Genomic DNA, 19,412 nt, shown 5'->3' with positions numbered 1-19,412 from the left:
AGCATTATTATTATACCTAATAGAATAAATACATACAAGATTGTCTCATTTTACTTTTTTAAAAATACGCATTTGCGTTCTTCAAACGAAGGCTAAAAGAATATGCATCAAAAAGGTAGCTGGAGTTGAATCTCTAGGAAATGAAAGTATAGGTGATTTCACTTTCTTCTTTTTGTGTATTCTAAATTACATATAATGAATATTTATTACTTTTGTAAAACATACATAAATTTGATTATGAAAAATAAGATTGCTGCTGTCCTCTTATCCAATAAAAATGATTAATAATTTTTTGATGTTCATTTTTATCTGGTGACTAGCAAATTAATATTTATGGGTTGTTGAAAGTATATTATAAAGAACGAAAAAGAAAATTTTCATAGTGACTTTTATTCCCACCTCTCAGAAATAATCAGTTAAGATAATAGTGATTTTTCTTGTCATGTTATATATATGTACAAATAGTATATTTGTACAAATGCAAATAGTATATTTGTACATAAATATACACTTACATATATGTATGCATATCTATATATGTGCATGTGTGTATACATATACATACACTTTTTTTATTCAGGTAACATAACAAAAATTGTCTCGTGCTATTGCAACTTCATATAGAGCACTGCTCTGACTATATATTCTATGAATCTCTATTCAAATTGTCTATGCTTTTTTCTTTTTTATTGTAAGAAAAGGATAACAAACTGGCAAATTGCTGAATATGTCATGTTTGATCGTGCATTACCATATCCTAGGTATTTCAATGGGATATTTCATAAGACAAAAAAAAAAAAAAACAACCATCTCTCTACTCATGAATTATATGTCCCACATATAATTTAACACTTGAAGTTAGAATGATCAGTTCATACACAAAATTTTCTTGTAGCCTAGATTTTGAAAATATAGCAATCAAATAGATTAAAAACTTTACAATGTTATTCCATAAAGATAATGAATGAAAATCTGATGGTCAGTTTTGTTTGCAGTCTTATTCAACATATCTTGACTTTATTTCATTCTGGACAGTCTACTTAAAGGGATTATCTTAATACATGTTGAAGCTCTTCAGAGAGGATATAATTAGAGTTTGTTTCATTATCTGGCCTTTCAGTTCCTTTATCTCAGTGCTTCATATATCCAGTTGTAGGAGACAATGTTGATAATATAACTAAAAACTAAAACTGCCTTAGCAACTCTCAGAAAACATAAATAATGAAAATGTGTAGGAAGAGAGGCAAGCTTAGTGCTTTCTATGCTATGGTGATTTTCTCTAGCTTTGTTCTGCTCCTGTTTTTAGAGTTTTACTGACTGAAGCACAGAGGTACCTTTTTAAAAAATTTTTTTTAATTTATTTTTTAATGTTTATTTATTTTTGAGAGAGAGAGACAGAGAAAAAGTGTGAGCAGGGGAGGGGCAGAGAGAGAGAGGGAGACACAGAATCTGAAGCAGGCACCAGGCTCTGAGCTGTCAGCACAGAATCTGATATGGGGCTCAAACTTACAGACCACGAGATCATGACCTGAGCCAAAGTCAGATGCTTAACCGACTGAGCCACCCAAGCGCCCCAAAATATTTCTTATTTAGTGTCCATTATAATGTACAACATACAACAAAGATTGTTTAAGAATGCTACTGACTAGACTAATATGTTGGTGAAAATTACATCTCTTTGTACAGTACATTTGTTTTTTTAATTTCTTGGAGAAATATGTGTTTACTTACCTGAATGGTGGAGAGTACTGTAGTCTTGGGTATGATAATTAAAACTCCAGAGAAGCATGCTAGATTCTATACTGTCTTGAGCATACTTAATAAAATCAGCAGCATTGTGATCATAGAATCATTTACCAAGATTATAAATCTGACAAAAACAATGATGTTCACTTGTTGAAATTTCAGGGAAATGATGCAGTCCTTTCTAATAATAGTTGGATTATATATTGAGAAAGATTGATTTAGAATATTTTGAAAATATAAAACATTGGTTTTATTCATTTTGATACAAGAAATCAGAAAAAAAGAGAAGTAAACTAATATTGAATGTCTATTTTAGGCCTGGCACGTCATACATATTACTAAATGTATTGAAAATAGTCCAACAAGAAAGGCACTATTTACCCTGTTAAATAATTGAGGACATTGAAGCTCATAGTACATATTACTTTTCCCAAGGTTACATGGAAGGACAAGAGGGTTTTATTTGCAGTAGGTATATTTCTTCTAGATTAGTTTCTGTTGTTGTTTCCAAATCATTTGTGATGAAAAGTGAATCTTTGGTTTGTCTATGAATGATTGTTAGATTTGAAGAGTCTTTGGGCATTTAGGAATAACTTTTTTTTTTTTTTTTTCAAATCAGTGTAACAAAAGCAATTCAAACACGATAGAAATAAAAGATTTCACTTTTTGGGGAGGCTGGGTAGCCCAGTCAGTTGGGCGTCCGAGTTTGGCTCAGGTCATGATCTCCCCATTCGCGAGTTTGAGCCCCGCCTCGGGCTCTGTGCTGACAGCTCAGAGCCTGGAACCTGCTTCAGATTCTGTGTCTCCCTCTTTCTCTGCCCCTCCCCTGCTCATGCTCTGTCTCTCTCTGTCTCAAAAATAAATAAAACATTAAAAAAAATTTTTTTTAAAAAAGATTCCACTTTTTTTTTCAATCCTTAGTTTTGTTGATTATTCAAAAACCTGTCCTCATGCCACATGAGGATTTAATCAATTGACAGATACATAGAAACAAAATTTTAAAAATCTATGCTAAAGATTTTTCTTTGAAAAAAAGATATTATTAAAGGGTGTCTGTTTTGAAAGCACATGAGAAGTTTTAAAAATTACATATATACCAGTTTTTGTGACTTAATTCATAAAGGAAAGTTTATTTTCTAGTGCTTTACTATTTTATGATGTTTTACTATTTACTAAGTCTGCAATGCAATTTTACTAGTTGTTAAAAAAAATACAAAGTTATCTTGACTTAAGCTATCTGTTATTATTTTTGCCTAATATTAAATTCATTTTGAAAGACAAGAGTCATTCTTCTAGACAATATCTTTGGGAATTGCTTAGATCACTTTAACATAAAGGTGATTTGTGAAAATCTGTATAGTGTAGTATAGTATTTCACATACTAATTGCAGAGCAGTGTTTTTTCTATCCATTTTTATGTCATGACCCATAAAGAAAATAATCTTTTCTATTATTTCATTTACATGTGCAGAGGAGGGGTAGAGGACCATGTGCTCAGTATGTAATCTTGATCAGTTCATTTTATTCATCAATTATTCTTGATAATTTAAATAATTCAATTATCTGAGGAATGTTTATATAGTTCGGTCTATAAAACAAATACATTTTCATTATAGAAAAATACATATTATGTATGAGATATTTTTAGTTAATATTATTATTAATATATATAATAAAATTACCAATAACCCCTCCATTCATAAATAACTACTCTTGATATTTGTGGAATATGTATATATATATATATGTAATATATACATATATGTATATTATATTTGTATATGTATATATTACATATGTAATATACATATATTTCTATGTATATATATGTATATACATATATATATGCCAGTGTATTCTTATGCATTCAAGAATATATTTTGAATCTGTACCACATAGTTCTGTATATGTATCGTTTCTTTAAAAGACTATTTTTTTAGAGCAGTTTTATGTTCACATCAAAATTGAGAGGGAGATACAGAGATGATATACTGCCTGCACCTCACCCCTGCAACATGCATAGCTACCTTCATTATCAACATCACTCACCAGAATGGTACAGCTTTTACCATTTAAGGATGGACCTACATTGACACATCATAATTACCTGAAGTCCATAGTTTACTTTAGGATATACTCTTGGTGTTGTATGATCTATGTGTTTGGACAAATGTATAATGACAAGTACCTATCATTATGATAGCATACAAAGTATTTTCACTGTCCCAAAAATCTTCTGTGCTCTCCCTATTCCTCTCCCCACCCTACCCAAGATTCCTGGCAACCACTTATCTTTTTACTGCCTCTATAGTTTTGCCTTTTCCAGAATGCCATATAGGTGGTATAATACAGTATGTAATCTTTTCAGGCTGACTTCATTCACTGAGTAATATGCATTTAAGTTTCTTCTATGTCCTTTCATTGTTTGATACCTCATTTCATTTTAGCTCTAAATAATATTTCATTGTTTGGATGTACCACGGTTTATCCATTCACCTACTTAAGGACATCTTGGTTGCTCCCAAGTTTTGGCAATTCATATAAATTCATATTATATATATATATATATTCATATAAAGCTGTGCTATATAAATCCATGTTCAGGTTTTTGTGTAAATGATTTGGGTAAATGCCAAACAGCATGATTGATGAATTACATGGTAAGACTATGTTTAATTTTGCCAGAAACCAGCAAACTGTTTTCAAAAATGGCTGTACCATTTTGCATTCTCATCAGCAATGTATGAGAGTTCATGTTGCTCCAAATCCTCACTAATATTTGATATTTTTAGTGTTCAGATTTTGGCTGTTCTATTAGATATGTAGTGCTCATTGTATTTTTTTTAATTTCTCATTTACCTGATTACATATGATGCAGAGCATCTTTTCATATGCCCATTTGCTACCTGTATATCTTCTTTGGTGAGGTATTTGTTAAGTTTTTTGGCTTATTTTCTAATGTGTTTGGTCATTTTCTTATTGTTGAGTTTAAGAGTTTTTTTGTATATTTTGCAGAATAGTCCTTTATTATATATGTCTTTTGCAAATATTTTCTCCCAGTGTATGGCTTATCTTATAATTCTCTAGATATTATTGTCTTTTGTAGTTTTTTTTTTTCCATTTTAATGAAGTCTTGCTTATTAATTACTTATTTCATAGATCATGTCTTTGGTGTTATATCTAAACAGGCACCACCATACTCGAGTTTTATAGTCTTGCATCACAAATTTTGGTCTATAATCCATTCTGAGTTAGTGTTTGTGAAGGGTGTAATGTTTATTTGTAGATGCATTTTTTTTTTGCATGTAGATTTCCAGTTGTTCCAGCACCACTTTTTGAATAGACTGCCTTTGCTCCACTGTATTGCCTTTGCTCCTTAGTCAAAGATCCAAACACCATTTTTATGTAGCTCTATTTCTCAGCTCAGCTCTCTATTCTGAACAGCTCTCTATTCTGTTCTAATCTTCTGTTTATATGTTCTTTTGCCAAGACAACACTATCTTTTCTTTTTTTTTTATTTTTTTAATGTTTATTTACTTTTGAGAGAGAGACACAGAACGCAAATTGAGGAGGGGCAGAAAGAGAGAGGGAGACACAGAATCCGAAGCAGGCTCCAGGCTTGGGCTGTCAGCATGGAGCATGGAATCTGACGCAGGGCTCGAACTCATGAACCACAAGATCATGACCTGAGCTGAAGTTGGACACCCAACCAACTGAACCACCCAGGCACCCCAAGACCACACTATCTTGATTGTTGTAAATGTTGAGGTTGCATAGTGTCAGTCTTCCAACTTTGCTCTCCTTCCATATTGAGTTGACTATTCTGGGTCTCTTGTCTCTCCATATAAACTTTACAATCAATCTGTCCATATCTATAAAATAACTTGCTGAGATTCTGATTGGAATTGCATTGAATCTATAGATTAAGTTGAGAAAAACTGACATCTTGACACTACTGAGTCTTCCTATCCATGAACATAGACTATCTCTCCATTTTTTAGTTCTTATTTGATTTTGTTCATCAGAGTTTTGTAGTTTTCATCATATAGCACTTGTACGTATTTTGTTAAATATATACTTAAGTATTTAATTTTGAGGGGTGCTACTGCAAATGGTATTGATTTTTTTTTCAAATTTCATTTGTTAGTATATAGAAAAGCAATTACTTTTTTGCATATGAACTATATATCTTGCAACCTTGTATAATCGCTTAGTAGTTTCAGGAATTTGTCAGTGCTTTTGGATTTACAATGTAGACAATCGTATTTCTCCCAACAAAGACAGTTTATGTCTTCCTTCTAAATCTGTGTTTTGTTTCCTTTTCTTGCCTTAATTGCATTAGCAAGAACTTCCAGTAAAATGATGAAGAGTAATAGTGAGAGGGACATTCTTGCCTTCTAAATAATGTTAATGGGAAAGCTTGGAGTTTCTCACATTAAACATGATGTTAGCTGTAGGGTTCCTGTAGATAATCCTTATCAAATTGGAAAAGTTTCCCTCTATTCCTGGTTTACTGAGAGTTTTTATTAATGCTTGGTATCAGATTTTGTCAAATACTTTTTCTGCATCTATTGATTTGATCATGTGATTGTTTTTACTGTTTAGTGTATTGATGTGATGGTTGTTAATTGATTTTTGCATGTTTAACAACTTTGAATAACTGGGATAAATTTCACTTGGTCATGGTATATAATTCTCTTCATTCTTCATTGGATTCAACTTGCTAATATTTTGTTGAGGATGTTTGTGTCTATGTTCATGAGAGATTGGTCTATGGTTTCTTGTAATGTCTTTTCTATAATGTCTTTCAATATTCTTTCTTTCTTGTAATATTTTGGTATTAGGGTAAATCTGGCCTCGTAGAATGAGTTAGGACATAGTACCTCTGCTTTTAACCTCTGAAAGCAGTTGTAGAGAATTGGTATATTTTTTTTCCTTAAATGTTTTGTAGAATTCACTAGTTAACCTATCAGGGCCTGGTGGTTTCTGCTTTGGAAGATTATTTATTAATTATTGATTCAATTTCTTTAATACAAAGAAGCTATAGACCTATTCCTATTATCTATGTCTTTTTGTGTGAGATTAGGGAGATTATGTCTTTCCAGGAATTAGTCCATTTCATCTATGTTACCAAATTTGTGGACATAGAGTTATTTTAGTATTCTTTTATTATCCTTATAATGTCCATGGGATTTACAGTGCTGTCCCCTCCCCTTATTTTATTTCTCATGTTAGTAATTTGTGTCTTCTCTCTCTCTCTGTCTCTTTTTCTTTCTTTAGTAAGTGTGGCTAGCAGCTTATCAATTTTACCGGTTTTTGCAAAGAACCAACTTTTAGTTTCTTAATTTTTTCCCATCGATTTCCTGTTTTCAGTTTCATTGATTTCTACTCTAATTCTGCTCTAATTGGTTCTTTTTATCTGCTTACTTAGTATTCAATTTCATCTTCATTTTTTTAGTTTCTAAAGACAGAAACTTGGATTTGGTTTTAGAACTTTCTTCTCTTCTAATACATGCACTCAATACTGTAAATTTCCCTCTAAGTGCTGTTTCCGCTGCATTTCACACATTTTGATAAGTTGTACTTTCATTTTCATTCTGATTAAAAATATTTTTGCAATTTCTTTTTTCAAATTTATTCTTTGACCTCTATGTTATTTAGAAGTATGTTTAATCTCCATATATTTGGGGATTTTCCAGTTATCTTTCAGTTATTTATTTATAGTTTAATCCTTTGTAGTCTGAGAGCAGACATTGTATGCTTTTGTTGTTGTTGTTGTTAAAATGTGTTTTGTGGCCCAAAATGTGGTCTATCTTGGTTCATGTTCCATGTGAGTGTGAGAAAAATATGTATTCCTTTGTTGTTGAATGAATTAATCTATAGATATTAATTATATGCAGTTTGTTGGTGGTATTATTGAGTTCAGTTATACCCTTACTGATTTTCTGCCCGCTGGATCTGTTTCTGAGACAGATGTATTGAATTTTCTAACCATGAGAGTGGATCCATTTGCAGTTCTGTTAGTTTTTGCCTCACACAGCTTGATGCTCTGTTGTTAGGCATGGGCACATTAAGAATTGTTAAGTATTCTTAGAGAATTGACCCCTTTATCATTACATAATGTCTTTTTTATCCCTGATAACTTTCCTTACTTTTATGTCTGCTCTGTCTGAAATTAATATAGCTACTCCTCTTTTCCTTTGATTAGTATTAGCATGGTATATTTTTCTCTATCCATTTAATATTAAGCATTATATATCTTTATATTTAAAGTGGATTTCCAGTATACAAAATATAGTTATGTCTCATTTTCTGATCTGCTGTGCAATCTCTGTCTTTTTATTGGTGCATGTAGATTATTGACATTCAAAGTGATTACTGATATAGTTGGATCGATGCCATATTCGTTACTGGTATTTTTTTTTTTTGGCCCTTGTTCTTTGTTCCTATTTTTGTCTTCCACTCTTCATCTATCTTTTGTGATTTTAATTAAACATTTTATTTGATTCCATTTCCTCAGTCTTTTTAATATATCAGTTATTCTTTTTTGTCACTTTTTTAAGTGGTTTTCCTAGAGTTTGCAATATACAACTAATTGAAGTCCACTTTCTTTTTTTTTTATTTTTTTTTTAATTTTTTTTCAACGTTTATTTTTTTGGGGACAGAGAGAGACAGAGCATGAACGGGGGAGGGGCAGAGAGAGAGGGAGACACAGAATCGGAAACAGGCTCCAGGCTCCGAGCCATCAGCCCAGAGCCTGACGCGGGGCTCGAACTCACGGACCGCGAGATCGTGACCTGGCTGAAGTCGGACGCTTAACCGACTGCGCCACCCAGGCGCCCCTGAAGTCCACTTTCAAATTACACTATAACACTTCACAGATAGTATAATAACCTTATAATAAGAAAATAATCCTAATTCCTCCCTTCCATCCTTTTTATCACTGCTGTCATTCATTTCATTTACCTGTAATATATATAATATACCTTAAGTTATACACACACACACACACACACACATACACACAAACATACATACTCAAATACACCATTGTTATTGTTATTTTGGACAAATTGTTATTTGTTAGATCAATCACCATTAAAAAAAATAAATGTTTTTATTTTACCTTCAGTTATTTCTTCTTTGATTCTTTTCTTTATGCAGATCAGAGATTCTGACCTATATTATTTCCTTCTTTCTAAAAATCTTCTTTTATCTTCTCTTGAAGGTGGCAGCAATTACTAGCAACGGATTATCCTAATGTTTGGCTATCCCAGAGAGTTTTTATTTCTTTTTCACTTTTAAAGGATAATTTCATAGGGTGCAGAATTTTTTTTGTGTGGTTTATTTCTTTTACACTTTAAAGATTTCACTCTACTCTCTTCTTGCTTACGTAGTTTCTAAGGAGAAGTCAAAATATTCTTGTTTTTGTTTTTCTACACGTTAAGTTTTTTTTCCTCTAGGTCATTTAGGATTTTTTCTTTATCTTTGATTTTCTGCAGTTTAAAATTTTTTTAATGTTTATTTATTTTTACACACATGCATGAGAAAGAGAGAGAGAGAGAGAGAGAGAGAGAGCAGGGTAGGGGCAGAGAGAGAGGGAGACCCAGAATTTGAATATATTCTCCAGGCTCTGAGCTGTCAGCACAGAGCCCGACATCAGAACTGTGAGATCATGACCTGAGCCAACTTCAAACGCTTAACCCACTGAGCCACCCAGGTGCCCTATTTTCTGCAGTTTGAAGGCAGTATCCTTAGGTGTATTTTTATTTGATATCTAACATTAGTTTGGAGAAATTCTCAGTCATTATTCTTTGAAATATTTCTTCTGTTCCTTTTTTTTCTTCTACTTCTAGTATTCCCATTACATGTATGTTACACCTTTGTAGTTGTCTCACAGTCCTTGGATATTCTTTTCAGTTTGTTTTTTTTTTTTTTTAAGGTTTTTTTGTTTGTTTGCTTTGATGTATTCTCTAGCTCAGAGATTCTTTCCTCAATCATGTCCAGTCTACCAATAAACCCATCAAAGGCATTCTTCATTTCTGCTACAGTATTTTCAATCTCTAGCATTTCTTTTTGATTCTTTTGTAGGAGTTCCATTACTCTGTTTACATTACCCATCTGCTTTGCATACTGTCTACTTCATACATTAGAGCCCTTAGCATATTAAATTAGAGCCGTTTTAAATTCCCAGTCCGATAATTCCCACATCCTTGCCATTGTCTGGTTTTGATGCTTACTCTGTCTAATCAAATTTGGTTTTTGGCCTTTTGATATGCCTTGTCATTTTTCTCAATAGATACGATGTACTAGGTAAAAGGAACTGCTATAAATAGGCTTTTGGTAATGTGGTTCTGAGATGTGGGGGAGGGGAAGCTTTCTAGAGTCCTATGCTTAGTTAGGTTTTAGTCATTTAGTGAACCTATAGCTCTGAACCATGAACTTCATGAGACTGCCTTAGTTTCCGCCCCTTTTATGTGGGAGAGCATGGCTACAGAGGGCTGCTGTTGGGTATTTCTCATCCCCAGGTCACTTAGACTCTGAGAATACCCCAGTAGATTAGGCTGTCATTAACCAGTCTGCCCTGGGGACAAACCTTTCTTAGAAGAACAGAGTGCTATGGAGTATTTCAAAATGATTTCTTTTCCCCTCCCCCTGCCAGCAGCAGGAGGGGAATTTTCTCTAATATTTTCTGTGGGAATCTAGTCAAGCTCCTGGAGGTAAATCTCAAAATAATGTGGAGGCCCTCCTTCAGCTGGATTCCTTTGCAGTTTTTAACTCTCAGACTTGTCCACACTGAGCATCAATTACAGTTGTGGTTTTCCTACCCCGGCACTGGTTCCTGGGTGGTTTGCAGTCCTAAGTCTACTCTGTAAGTTGAGACTCCCTGTACTTCCCTGACTGTCTCTCCAATTTGGGGGACAGCAGTTTGTTCTAAGTCCACCCCTTTCTTAAGCATCAAAGAAGACTGGTGATTTTTCAGTCAGTTCAGCTTTTTGTTAGGAGGAGTGTTGATTTCCAAAGCTCCTTACATGTGGAACCTGAAACCAGAAGTCCTATACTTATTTTACTAAAATAAGAACCTACTAAATTGATAATTTCATAACTTGAAACTTTTTCAGTTATGTTACGGACCTGTTTCTTATCAGTAAATACTCTCTGATAGAGTTTTTATTGGCGACAGTATCTTTTTCACAGTGCAGATTTTTATCTAGTCCCTTATTGCTTAAACTGCTTCCAATTTTCTGCAGTACAAACAGTGATTCTGTGAAGGTTCATGGAGATAAATCTTTTTGTATAGTCATGATTATGTCCTCAGGGTAAATAAAATAGCTCTTCTTAACCTAATACCACAGAGGAATTAGCAGAAAACATCTAGATGCTGCTGTGCTAGAATAATTTACACCCCCTTCTTCTAAAGTGTGTTAAATAAAATGGTTTCCTTGCTCTTTCATCAATTCACAAAATGATCGAGCCAGTTCAAAACAACCTTTCACTGTTCTGGGATGTGAGTGTGTGAGTGTGTGTGTGTGTGTGTGTGTGTGCACGCGCGTGTGTGAGAAAGAGAGAGAGACAGAGAGAGACACAGACAGAGACAGAAAGAAAATGAAACCGTTTATGAAATTGTTAAAGAAATAAAGGCTATTTTTATAGTCTTAGTACTAAGAAAAATCTGGAAATCCCAGATTTTTTTTGGTTTTATTCTGCAACTTTCATAAGACAGAACAACACCAGAAAAACCACTCTCTTTCTTAGATGTGGCATGCGGATGTTCCTCTCTAGAGGGCATGTCTTTTTGTTATTCTGTTTCACTGACAGAATTACCCAAGTGAAACTGGCAACTTCACTTTTTTTGGGGTAAAATAACCAAATTCTAGCCACTTCCATCTATACTGCCTTTGACTCTTCTTCCTTTTTATCCTGTCAGTGTCCTTTAGCCACAAACCACTAGGAACACACCTGCACTTGAACTATTTGGACTTTTTGTTAGTTGCAATGAAGAGAAGGCACACCATGGAGAACCATGGGCCATCTCAATATGACTATTAGAAAAGACTTACTGTAGGATTTAGGCTTGTTGTTAAGTGATTTGAGGGAGGTTTCAAGAAAGCAGGGGTTTGCTGTAGTTTGCTTGCTGTCAAAAAGCAATTGTAATGTTATGATTTGGTATATTAGTGATCTTTATCCAAAATAAGGTGACCAACTGTCCCAGTATGCTTGAGACTGAAGGGGTTCTTAGGATACAACATGTCAGTGCCCAAACCAGGAAAGTTCCCAGGAAAACTGAGAGGAGTAGGTGACCCTAACTAGAGGGCAAGAGAAAAAGAGACGAAGGCTGAAATTGGTAAAGAAGTGATAGCTAGTGACAGGAGCTAGGATTTGGGATGTTTGGTCATTCTTTGTGATTTAGGCAGTGCTCATGTTTTTGCTTGGATTCAGACTTGACTACAAAGTGCTCTCACTTGAACCCACCATGGAGGCAGAGTGGCCATGTCTGATTTCTGTGAAATTGTTGATTTCACTAGGACACTGGGCCAGCTCCCAGCCAACACCAAGGTTTTTACACAGTCTTGGGGTGGTTTCTAGCTATCAGGGGCTAGTTTCTTTTTTTCCCCAATTATCTTCTTTGTGGATTTAGGAATACTTTTGGGGTTGACTTAAGAGCTTACAGATGTGATCTAGTTGTTAGAGACTCGGTTTCAGCCACATTGGTCTGTACTCTAATGAGAGGCGTTTGGGCTTTGAAATATTGAGTAATAAAAAAATTATCCTTCACTCTTAACACAACGTGTTCTTCTTCAATAGAAAAACATGTTTTAATGACTAAGACCAAATGCTAAATTACTAAATGTTAAAACAAAAAAATCAAATATCCTTTCCCCTTAAGATTGAAACTCACATTAACATATTTCACTGTTCTAGTAATGCTGCCATAAAGAAAGCCAGTTTTTTGGTATAGAGCACACTTTTCACAGAACATATCAACATTTGGATGAATACTGATATTTCACTCTTAAACCAGTGTTGTGCAGAAATACTAGTTTATAAAGTGACATTTCCCAATTTTGCTTTTTTGTTCTTAAAATTAGAAATCTTTTTTACTCTTAGGTGGATCCTGAGAAGCTTAACAGAAACCCATGGGGGAGGGGAAGAAAAAAAAAAGAGGTTAGAGTGGGAGAGAGCCAAGGCCTAAGAGACTCTAAAAAACTGAGAACGAACTGAGGGTTGATGAGGGGTGGGAGGGAGGGGAGGGTGGGTGATGTGTATTGAGGAGGGCATCTTTTGGGATGAGCACTGGGTGTTGTATGGAAACCAATTTGACAATAAATTTCATATATTAAAAAAAATTCGAAATCTTTTTGAAGTATCAATAATTGTTCTCATTTAAAATAAAATAAATTTCCTTACTTACAGTCATTGAAAAGAGATAGTTCCATCTTTTTCAGGTGTGTTAATTTAATGTTAAGAAAAAATATTACATGGTGGTTGGATTTTTTTTTCGGGGGGAACCTGAAACTAGTAGGTGAACATATATAGTTGGTTTAGATTAGTCACTAAGGTTATAATAATACTAGTTAAATTGTGAAGTGTTATTTTAATTATTAACATTGGTTCAGTTATTTTCAACTCAGTTCTGTTGTCCCATATATTAATCCAATTGATTGTTTAACAATTAGTCTTTAAGACAATGGAGGGAATAATATGACCTTAACTATATTATAATTGTGATGTAGTTCACATTCATGTACTTTTCTCCAGGTTCTGATGACTACCTTGAGGTCAATATTCCAACAGACCTAAAAGTGGAACATTCTGGGGAAATAAGTAAGAGACAGGAAATTGAAGAATTATCAAAAGCTTCAAGAGATACCATACCACAGGCAATTGTGCTTCCTGCTGAAATTCCATGTGAGGTCAGTAAGAAACGTTGTTGTTTAAGTGGCTCTCTTGTTTTCATAACAGCATGTGGGCTCTAAGATAGTTGGATACTTTGTTCATGGCTGTGTCCTCAGAATCCAAAACACTCTCTGGCCATTAGTAGGTATTTGGTAAATATTTGTTGAATAGTTAAATATTAGAGAATATATGAAAGCTTCATTTTATCAAATGTTATTTGGCACATTGCAAAAAGATATATAACTGCTATATATATAAAGCTACTTAAGAATTTTTGATTTCATTTTTAACCAGATCAAGGATTTTATTCCTATAAGTGAAAACATATTCTTGAACAGAATTTGAAAACACTTATTTTCTAATATCCCCAGTTTGTCAATTATTAAACATATATTAAAGGCCTGCGTTATTAAGTGGAAATATCGTAAGAGTTGGAAGAGTTGGTCCTTTCAGGAACAGAAGTATAATGGAGCAAGGAATGTAGTGTGGACTTCTGAGAAGGTCACTATATGATACATGTCTTCCTGCTAAGTCTTCATTGAAATGGACTACTAAAATAAGCACACTGGTAGAGCTTGGCCTGAATCTGTATCCCCATAATCTCCAGACAGTGACCCTCAGTGTCTGTGTTGTCCTTCAGTGGGACAAGCCAAAGACACTCCTGAGCCTTAGGAGTTGCATGAAAGGATCCTTCTGGTAGAAGCCAGTAGATGTATGCCACTCAATGACAGGGGTTGCGATTGTCTGTCTGCTAGGAGTGTCTTTAGGAAGAGAACCCCCAATCTTGCTGGTATTAGCAGTCTTGGGGGCAGCTGAATTTTCTGTGCAGTTGGGCAAAGTTTAATCCCTTCACCCCTAGACCCGTTACTTAAGTAGAAGAATCATTGTTTTAAGCGATTATGCTGTTCATTCCAGAGAAACAACAACTTCTTTGACACTACCTTAGACACTCCAGGAACTGAATCGTTCAAGTTTGAGGGAACCAACACATGTAGCCAGGCAAAGAAAAATTACAACTCGCTTAAAGGATTCAGGAACTTGAGGGAGGAACCACAGAACCTGTGGCTCCGAGTGAGTCAGAAACAGTGGAAGAGACAGAAATAAATATAAAAAACTGTAATAAACAGAAATGAGAATTATTCTCAAGGAGGTAAAATCAACACAAAAAAGAAAAAAAAAACCCTCTGGAACTAAACATTGCTCACTGAGAATTATGCAGTGTGTCTTAACAGCTGCTTTGAAAAATACATACAACAGTAAATTTGTTTTAATTTTTTTAATGTTTGTTTATTTTTGAGAGAGAGAAAGACAGAGTGTGAGGGGGGGAGGAGCAGAGAGAGGGAGACACAGAATCTGAAACAGGCTTCAGGCTCTGAGCTGTCAGCACAGGGCCTAATGCAGGGCTCCAACTCCCAAACCGCGAGATCATGATCTGAGTTGAGGTCAGACACTTAACCGACACCCAGGTGCCCCAAGTAAATTTTGAATAATATGAAACCGTCCCCATTATTAAATTTGCAGAGAAATTGAAATCTAAAAATTAAACCCCACTGCCCTCCAGGCTGCAATAGCTCAGGTAGATGGTTGGGTAGAATCAGGGTACTTTCAAAAGCAGGATCATGAGCTGTCTTTTATTGACATGGATACAATTCTTTCAGACTTTCTGAAGTTAAATTATTTGAAAGCTCACTTAGGTACCCCACATTTTAAGGAATCTTAAGAATTGAAAGGTCATACGAGATTACTTTAGCACCAGCCCCACACACTAAAGAATTAAAAATAAACTAATTCCCAGACAAAAAACAGTTTTCCCAGCCAAAATCTTGTGCTCTCGGAACCTAGATCTTAGTACGATCTGAGTCCATGTAACAATGGCCAAGTACCAAAGGAAAGATCATTTGTATCCAAATGAGTGAAAATCATGTTTCAGATTTGCCAGGGTAACTTTCAGTCAATGCTGGTTGTCTGAAAGCACAACCTGTGAACTTACTCATTTCTGAGACATCTTCCAGTCAGTGGTTGAGTGGAGACAACTGAATATATGGCCTCCTCCCAGTAAGTGATACTTGAGACTTTGCCACCATCTTACAAAAGTTAGGGGGTGCCTGCGTGGCTCACTCGATTGAGCATCCGACTTCCATTGGCTCAGGTCATGATTTCCCAGATCGTGAGTTCGAGCCCCACATTGGGCCCACTGCTGTCAACGCACAACCTGCTTTGGATCCTCTGTCACACTCTCTCTCTGCCCCTCCCCACTTGTACGCTCTCTCCCTCTCAGAAATAAAATAAACATTACAAAAGCTAGAAATTTACAGTGCTAAATTGCCAGTCACCAGGTCTTTTTGGAAACATGCCTCTTTCACACCCAGCACCTTTGAAATCTACAAAGTGCCCTCTGGTTTTGTGTTTCCACTATGCCAGCACTGAGTTGAGTAATTCTATGTAGTGGCATAATCTTCATTCTCTTTGACTAAGCGGGGGGTGGGGGTAGGGGGTAAGGTCCCTCCTGCTGCTGCTTCTTGCTGTAAAATTAATTGGGTCTGTGGACTTGCCTCGTAGAGGTTCCCTCCCTGTTCCCTCACCTGTGCTGGAGAATCAGCTTTAGTAGATTGTTCAACTGAGGCAGCAGGTAATGCTGCTGCTACTTTTGACCCCAGGAGCATGGGAGTGTTGATCCCTCTGCCTATTCCTCATTCCAAGCATTGTTCCTTTCTATGGGTTTTAGATTTCCTAAGCCTTGAAAAATCTTGTGCCACTCTAAAAACAGCAGAAAATACATTTTCTTCACATTGTTTTTCATGTGGTAGTGAAGATAGGCCTCCAGTGTTCTGTTTATGTAAGTTATTCTCTGTCTCTTTGAGAAATACCTTGGTAGGTCTTAAAGGTGCAAATCTATTTAATTTGGCTTCTTCTTTTACCCTTTCTAGGATTAGCATTCTGTGCTATATTTTAGTATTTTTATTTATTTATTTATTTATTTATTTATTTATTTATTTATTTTGTTATGAGCCAACGCATTTGTTTTTCTAGCATATTCCTCTTGATTTTATCTTGTGGAGTAATTGATCGTGAGAGATACGATGTCCAAGTTCTAAGCCTGTCAGACACATTCATTGTATAAAAGAGTCTTATCCAACTTTATGTCCCCAATGAGAAATCCATCTGGGAGGCATTCTTCCATTGGAATAACATATAAACTAGAACTGGACCTGGCCTATTATTTGTTAGCTTCTCCGCCCTATGCTGTGTATTACTACAAAGTCCAAATTTCATTAATTCCTCAGACAAACTACCTCAGAGCGGTGGTTCTCATCTGGGAATGATTTTGCTCCCCTTGCCCCCAGAAGGGATTTGACAAAGCCTGCAGACAATTTTGGTTGTCATCCTGGGGGGATTGCTACTGGCATCTAGGGGTGGTCCCCACAACAATGACTTCTCTGGTCCCAAACCGTCAATAGTGCCAACGTTAAATCCTGTCTCCAAGGACAGGAGATACATTTATGGCCCTTACAGTAATAAACTGCCTTCACATCACCTAATAATGGCATCAAGAATTAGTGCTCCCCTTCAGAGGCTTTTCTGCAATCTGCTCAGTTGTTCTGTAATCACTCGTTAGAGCTGCACAATCCGTAAGCAGTGACTCTTGTCCCTCTTTTTATGGATTTTACCTGAAGCCTTAAGAGGGAGCCTCTAAATGTGTTCCTCGGTGGGCCCTCTTGGAAAGTACTGTCACTTGCCCTCTGATGCCTCCTGCCTCTTCAGTTACCTCCGCAAGCCTCAGTCATAGGTTCAGCAATGGCTTCATTATTTCCCCTTCACGAGCTCTATCCTAAAAAGCGGTTCGGAATGAGCTTATCTTCTTTATCTTGTTTTATCTGCATAAACAGGCCTTCAATCTGTTTTCCCTTCCTTTTGGTAGAATTTGTCTACTGCAATCTCAGCTTTTCTCCCCCCAGAATCTCTTACTTCCTTGAGTGTAATTAGCTGATATTTCTTAATTTTTATGTTATTCTCCCACTGTTGCTTTTCTAATGATAAGACTGAAATTGTCTTAAAACCAGTCCAGCCACTTGTTGATCTCAGGAGCAAATATAATTCTTCAAGTTATAGTATAACATTGAAAGGCCTTTTAAGTGGCTTTAAATCAACATTTGGATCTATATTAATTTCATTGAAGTGTCTTTGTATCCAAATCCTAGAACGTGGCACATTCCCTCAAAAAGACCTTCATTTTATTTGACCTGTTCCTTGACATACCTCTGTAGCTACCACTGTAATGTGAGTCTCCAAACCCACAGTGCAGACCTGATTATGTAGCCAATGAATCTAGAGAAATCCTTAGACTATATGGAGAGGTGTGATTCTGAGGGGCCCATGGGAAAGCCACAAGGATCTCAGAGATGACCTCCTATGCATTCATTCCTTGGCCCAAGATAGGGCTTAAAATAATATACACAAGCTAATGGCACTTCCCACTTAATTTCTCATACCAAATCACACACTAGTTCTTGGTAATCAACCTTAACTTAAAGTCTGATCCTGTGACTTCACTGAAAAGTACAGGAAAAGTTGCAAAAGACTATTGTGTGTATCAATGCCGAAAGGTTTATGTTGTAAGGTGCCACCCCTTTTGGTGGTAAGGTTTTACAGTGACCGAAAGAGGTCTTTACCTTTAACCAAGTGGCTCTCAAACTAAGCTGCGGACGGCGGTTACTGGGGGAGGTTTAAAAAAAAAAAAAAAAAACCGTGCCTAAATCCTACCCCCAGAGATTTGGATATAAATGGTCTGGTTTATGGCCTGGACACTGACAGTTTTAAAAGCTGCCCAGGTGATGCTGAAGGTGAGAATTAACAGCCAAATTTGGAACCATTGCCATAACCTAATCCTGGCTGTGCTGTCATGGGTCAGGTAGAGGTCAGCTACAGGAGCCTGCACAGTCCTGGCTTAATAAAACACATGCAACTATGCTCATTAAACTGGTGCCTATGAAAGTAGTCGTGAACATATGAAAAGAACCACTGGTCTGTGTAAAAAAGTCATGGTAAGCTGATATGATGATCCACTAGGGTAAAAATCCTTTGTTGCCTGTGCGTGATATATCATATAAGCCTAAAGACACCAACCCTAGGAGACCCGGAAACTTCACCCTTTATGTGTTCTATTATAGACCAAGTTTTAGCCCCTTTGTTTAGGTCTCAAGGTTTTGTGACCAATGCCACAAAACTTTAGGCTTTGGAAGGGATCATTATCATAATTCTCTCTGTCCCTGAATGTTCAGCGCCAAACAGGGGATAAACAGATGAGTCAGAAAGACTGAAAGCAAAACAGCAGCTTTATAACTGATAAAGCCAAATTTACGATCCTTTGAGTATTTTCTCCGTTGAATTAAGTGTACCCACATAATTAGATTTTTAGTTAAGATGTTCATAATAGTTAAGGACAAGGCTGGACAATGCAGGCCTTCCCTCCTAGAGCAGGCCACTTTCTCCGTGGACGGGCAGCAAACAGCTGAAACTGGGAGTCCTGAGGGATGTAAGGAATGGAGCTGGGTGTGTTCAATTTTAAAATGTCACATTTTAACAGACTTATTCCATCTTCATTTTAAAAATATGTACAGATTGTCTCTTATGTACATAACTTTTGCAAGATGCCACAATGATATGAAAAAATAAAAATACCTTCAGGATATTGAAACTCTAGCAGGGAAGCCAACACACAGACAGGAAGAACTAATGAAGAGCAGGGGGCGTGACTTCGAGAAGGTCGA

The 19,412-nt window shown here is 35.8% G+C and overlaps 1 protein-coding gene across 1 annotated transcript in view; it reads left to right on the top strand.

The window, feature by feature from the left end:
• BANK1 (B cell scaffold protein with ankyrin repeats 1) overlaps positions 1 to 19,412 on the top strand; it is a 314,203-nt gene that overhangs the window by 68,054 nt on the left and 226,737 nt on the right. The window contains 1 exon segment of the mRNA XM_030313356.1: positions 13,507 to 13,661. Within this exon segment, the coding sequence (XP_030169216.1) occupies positions 13,507 to 13,661 (155 nt within the window).

The sequence above is a fragment of the Lynx canadensis genome, chromosome B1 (assembly GCF_007474595.2).
Source record: "Lynx canadensis isolate LIC74 chromosome B1, mLynCan4.pri.v2, whole genome shotgun sequence".
Classification (NCBI taxonomy): domain Eukaryota; kingdom Metazoa; phylum Chordata; class Mammalia; order Carnivora; family Felidae; genus Lynx; species Lynx canadensis.
Note: the sequence above shows the minus strand (reverse complement) of the source record. Positions and strands in the feature narration are given on the sequence as shown.